The 5,872-nt window shown below is 47.6% G+C and overlaps 1 protein-coding gene across 1 annotated transcript in view; it reads right to left on the bottom strand.

Moving 5' to 3' along the window:
- LOC107296887 (cell surface glycoprotein MUC18) overlaps positions 1-5,490 on the bottom strand; it is a 15,147-nt gene extending 9,657 nt beyond the window's left edge. The window contains exon 1 of the mRNA XM_015826239.2: positions 5,185-5,490. Coding sequence (XP_015681725.1) covers positions 5,185-5,257 — 73 coding nt within the window. The 5' untranslated portion in view covers positions 5,258-5,490. The remainder of the gene's footprint in view (positions 1-5,184) is intronic.
- Between the last annotated feature and the right edge of the window lie 382 nt (positions 5,491-5,872).

The following is a 5,872-nucleotide window of genomic DNA, read 5'->3' as shown; positions in this document are numbered from 1 at the left end:
AACTGGCATGTATTTATGACAATTGCAGCATCCTGGAGGGTCATGAGGTCATCCTGGGCAACTTTCCCAACCAGCTTCAGACAAGCAAAGTCAACGGGGTAAGCTAGATTCGCTTCCTGACAGCATGACTCACTTAAGAACTAGAGTGATTTGCCTGACAACTGTGGCAAAAACATCATAAAATAGGCTACGACTTAACAACTGACTTGTTAAGGCAATTCTGGTGCCAACTGTGATTATAAACTGGGGACTACCTGTATGTATTGGCTAAGAGTTTAACACGGACTTGATGGCACATCGTCAATCAATCCATCCATCAATGCACCTCTTGCTACTACCCAATAGATTAGCAAGAAGATTGTGAGACTCTAGAAAGAGTGCAGAGAAGAGCAACAAAGATGATCAGGGGACTGGAGGCTAAAACATATAAGGAACGGCTGCTGGAATTGGGTATGTCTAGTTTAACGAAGAGAAGGACGAGGGGGGACATGATAGCAGCGTTCCAATATCTCAGGGGCTGCCACAAAGAAGAGGGAGTCAAGCTATTCTCCAAAGCATCTGAAGGCAGGACAAGAAGCAACGGGTGGAAACTGATCAAGGAGAGAAGCAACCTAGAACTAAGGAGAAACTTCCTGACAGTGAGAACAATTAACCAGTGGAACAACCTGCCTCCAGAAGCGGTGAATGCTCCAACACTTCCCTTTTTAGAAGCTTCATGGGTGACTCTGGGCCAATTACCACCCTCTTAGCCCAGCCAACACCCTAGGTTATTGTGGGGGGGGGGGGGAATGAAGGAATGCTCAAAATCTATACAATTGCAGCTCCGAGCTTGCAAACGTTGACCCCTGCTGCAAATTCTCCTGGCAGCAGGTATGCTGCCTTCAGGTGCTAACCAAAGGCAGGCTATCAATCTAACCAACCAGCAAGCTAATATAATTCAAGGATACATGCTTTTAATCTGGCCTTGACGTTCAGCGCAACCAAGGAAAAGTTGCAGATAAAACTGAAATTCGGGATGCTTTGCTGGAGATAATTCAGAGATGTTTACTTCTTAATAACAGCCTCCTTCTTCCCCCTCTCTCTGTATCCTGCTGAATGTTTTCTTCACAAAGATCTTACACATCTGCACCTTTAATCCAAATGAACTTCACTTCGAGATCAAGCAAAACACCATTTAAAAAAAAAAAAAAGTATTTGGGTACCACCCGTGGGGTTTTCTTGTCAAAGATACTGAACTGCGTTGCCATTTTCTACTCCAGGGGACCATGTTTTGTCACAAGCCTCCACTGTGACCTGTCCGTCTAGGGTGGCCCTGCATGGCTTAGCTCATTGCTTCTTTGATCTGCACAAGCACCTTTGCTACCACAAGGCAATGACCCACGAAGGAGAAAACACCCCTTTTAAAAACATTTATCTGTCATAGTTTTATTGCTTTTAGTGCTGTAAGCTTCCGGGAATTGCTTCGAAGCTTCAAGATCACGTGAAGTGTTAATATCACTTTACAAGGCCTTGGTAAGGCCTCACTTGGAATATGGCATCCAGTTTTAGTTACCACGATATGAAAAAGATGTTGAGACTCTAGAAAGCGTACAGAGAAGAGCAACAAAGATGATCAGGGGACTGGAGGCTAAAACATATAAGGAACGGTTGCTGGAATTGGGTATGTCTAGTTTAATGAAGAGAAGGACGAGGGGGGGACACGATAGCAGTCTTCCAATATCTCAGGGGCTGCCATAATGAAGAGGGAGTCAAGCTATTCTCCAAAGCACCTGAAGGCAGGATAAGAAGCAAAGGATGGAAACTAATCAAGGAGAGAAGCAACCTAGAACCAAGGAGAAATTTCCTGAAAATTAGAACAATCCAGTGCTCCATCACTGGAGGATTCTAAGAAGAGATTGGACAGCCATTTGTCTGAAATGGTATAGGGTTTCCTGCCTGAGCAGGAAGTTGGACTAGATGACCTCCAAGTCCCTTCCAGCTCTGTTATTCTGTAGTAAGATGAGCAGCAAGCAAAATATAGATGACAGATAGATAGATAGATAGATCTGTTTGAACAATTAATCAGAACAATTAATCAGTGGAACAACCTGCCTCCAGAAGTTATGAATGCTCCAACACTGGAAGTTTTTAAGAAGAGACTGGACAGACATGGGGATTGGACTAGAAGACCTCCAAGGTCCCGTCCAAATCTATTATTATTAGATAGATAGATAGATAGATAGATAGAGAGAGAGAGAGAGAGAGAGAGAGACAGACAGACAGACAGACAGACAGATAGACAGACAGACAGACAGACAGGAGAGACAGACAGATGTAGATAGATAGGTAGATAGGTAGATAGATAGATAGACAGACAGATATAAGGTAGGTAGGTAGGTAGATAGATAGATAGATGTAGATAGATAGATAGATAGATAGATAGATAGATAGATAGATAGATACACAGAGATAGATACACAGAGATAGACAGACAGACAGATAAATGTAGGTAGGTAGGTAGGTAGGTAGACAGAGATAGATAGATAGATAGATAGATAGATAGATAGATAGATAGATAGATAGATAGATAGATAGATAGATAGATAGATAGATAGATAGCTCTTTTCACAAACATGTCCCCATCAGCTCTGCTCCGAAGCCATTTAAAGCATGGAGAAAAAAAACTTCCCAGCTGCCCTCCCCCCCCCATCTCCAAGTCATGAAAAGTGCCTCCTTTCAGAAATGTCAACATTCAGCTAAACGTTAACTAAACGTTAAAAAAAGAAAAAAGAAAAAAAAAGAGGAAATCCTTGAGACCAGGATTACACACGTCCAACGATATACATGTTTTCTCCTGACCTGCCTCACCTCTTCCAGCGACTAAAGACGGAGCTTCCTCTGCACGAAACGTTCTGTCCTACCACCAAATGGAGGTTTGTGAGCAGGTTTTTGTTTTTGTTTTTTTTTTTAAAAAAAGGTAAACCCAGCAGAAAATGTTTTGCACTGCAGTCACATCCCATTTTTCCTACCCCACGGTTTTAACCTTGTCGGTTATTTGTCGGGATTTATGCAGTATTCTCTGCCTTTCTGCAACTCGAACCAGTTTACGCAATCTTTGCTTGTCGCCGTCTACAAAGGTCAGGATTGTGCAAGCCGTGGTAGTCCCTGGGACACTTTACGAAAGTGAAAGTTGGACTCGGAAGAAGCAGGCTAGGGATGAGTATTGACGCCTTTGAACTCTGATGTTGGAGGAGGACCTCTGAGAAAGCCGTGGGTGGTCAAGAAAACCAGTAGATTATTAAAGAAATCAACTCAAAGAGTTCTCACGCAAGGCTAGAGATGGGAAGGCCCGAAAAAAAAAACCTGGAAAAATTAGGGGAGGGGGGAATTGTTTTTCTCCCCCTTTTTTTTCCAGCTTTGGAAAAAAAGGAAGAAAAAAAAAAAAACAGAAAAAACCCACATTTTTTCCCCAAACTTTTCCAATTTTTTTCCAGGCCTTCCGATCTCTACTCAAGGCACAAATGACCAGTCTCAAATTACTCTACAGGTAGTCCTCAACTTACAACAGTCCACTTAGCGGCCGTTCAAAATGACAACGGCACTGAAAAAAGTGACTTATGACCATTTGTTTGTCACACTTACGACCCTTGCAGCACCAAGGTCACGTAATTCGGATGTTCGACGACTGACTCACATTTATGACGGCTGCAGTGTCCCGGGGTCACGCGATCCCCTTTGGCAAACTTCTGCCAAGTCAGTGGGCAAAGGCAGATTCACTTAACCATGTTACTAATTTAACAATTGCAGTGCCTCAATTAACAAATGCGGCAAGAAAAGTCGTAAAACGGGGGCAAAAGTCCCTTAACAAATTCCTCACTTAGCAACATAAAAGTTTGGGCTCAGTTTTTATCGTAAGTCGAGGACTGCCTGCATTTTGGATACACGGTGTGAAGATCCAGCTTTTTGGAGAAGGGTCTAATGCTGGAAAAACGGGAAAGGAAGAGATACTGATGACCAGCAACAAGGGGGGGGAAACGGCCCTGGTTATAGAAGTGTATTGTTGGAATACCTGAAACATCAGGTAAGGGTTGAGATTGTCATGGAGATCTATGGGGTCCCTAGGAGACAACAACAACTTGATGGCACACAATCACGCAAAGCCTTAGGACAGTGGTTCTCAACCTGTGGGTCGGGACCCCATTTGGGGTCGATCGACCATTTCATGGGGGTCGCCAAGCAAGGCTGTCCGCCATTTTTTTTGTCCGCCATTTTTTTTCCCCTTTTCCAGCAGGTGCCTTACCTCCCTTGGGCTGGGCCAGCTGGTGGTCGTCCTGCTCCGTCTCTGCCGCTTGCCAGCTACGCCTCGGCCGGCGCAGGGGGCGGAACCACGCATGCGCGGCGCTCCCGGGCAGGGAAAGTCCTCGACTTACGACCGGTTGGGTAGTCCTCGACTTACGACCGGTTTAGTCCTCGACTTACGACCGGTTTAGTCCTCGACTTACAACCGGTTTAGTCCTCGACTTACGACCAGTTGGGGTCACGGCATTAAAAAGGTTGAGAACCACTGCCTTAGGAGTAGGCTGAGCTGAGCAATTAAGACTGGCTTAAAGTCATCCAAGGAATCTGAGGCTGAGAAAGGACTTCCGCCTATTTGGTTCCGCACCTGGACTGCACTAGGATTTAGATAATATTGCATAAATAAAAATGGCTTACTCGGTTTCGCTTCCCCTGTGCGTGTGAACCCAGTCTTTTGTGCATTATGGTTTGTGGCTTAGCGAAAGATGACCTCATCCCACGATAATAAGACCCCAAGACGACAAGAAATCACGTCTTGGTCTGAGGCATTAAGCTGGCCTTATCTACGCTTGGCGGAGATGCTCCCCTTGGCTAATCCAAGGTAGTTCATAGGAAAGCCGCAGCGTCCAGATGTTTTCTGGAACAATTCCTGACCTGTGACTTGAAAAGTTTGAGGTCCCAAACATCCCAAAGGCATCTGAAGTTGCTTACACTCTCCTAGGTGACTTTTTAAGGAAGTGTGCAAGAGCCTGGCTGCCTTGGCCCGCTATTCTTATACAATACACACCATTTGTCGATCCAGGGCTTTGCCCCTTAACCCAGCTTCTGACCGGCCCCGTCGGCTGGGTTCACACAACCCGCTGACCCCCAGCCTGCCTGCCTGCTTGCTTTTCCCGCGATCTGACTCACCTGCTTGGCAGAAGCGGAGGGTCGCGCTTAAGGCCACGGCTAGGAGCCAAGCCCGAAGACGCAACTGCGCCATGGCGCTCCGACGGCTGGCTTTCCTTCTGGGCTCCGGCGCTCGGGCTGAAACGAGCAGGAAAGGCACACGGTCGTCTGAAGGGCTCGGGGAGCGTCTGGCCGCTGCTGCTGCAAAGGCTGGACGGGGCGAGGGCAAAGCGAGCCGGGCGAGCAAGGCCGTCGGAGTCCCCGCTGCGCAACGGCCGCGTCCTCCTCCTCGCAAAGCTCTGGGCGCTCTCGGCTCCGGAGCAGAGGCGTCTCGCCCGCGGGGCTCGAGGGGCGGGGAAGTTAATCGCCAAACCAGCGAAACCGGTTCAAGGACTGCGGATCGGCCAGTGCGCAGGGAGAAACGGGGGGCGGGGGGGCGGAGGCTGTTGCGTTGTGGGGTTTTTTTTGTTTTGTTTTGTTTTATGTTTGTGGCTTTTTTTTCTTTCTTCCTTCCTCTTCCTGCCCGGAGAGCAGCGGCCTCTATTGCTGTTGCTGCCGGCCTGCGTGCAGGATCTCTCGCTTGGCTGGCTGGCAACGGCGGCTGCCCGGGACCGTCCGCGACTCTAACCGCCGCCGTCGGGCGAGTCCGAGCGCCCTCGAGGCGTTGGCGGTTGCCCGGACGGCGGCCTTCTTGCCCTGCCCCGGGGAA

This window comes from Protobothrops mucrosquamatus, unplaced genomic scaffold (genome assembly GCF_001527695.2).
Source record: "Protobothrops mucrosquamatus isolate PMUCROS unplaced genomic scaffold, P.Mucros_1.0 scaffold3020, whole genome shotgun sequence".
Lineage (NCBI taxonomy): Eukaryota > Metazoa > Chordata > Lepidosauria > Squamata > Viperidae > Protobothrops > Protobothrops mucrosquamatus.
The sequence above is the reverse complement of the archived record's forward strand: the minus strand, read 5'-3'. Positions and strand labels throughout refer to the sequence as shown.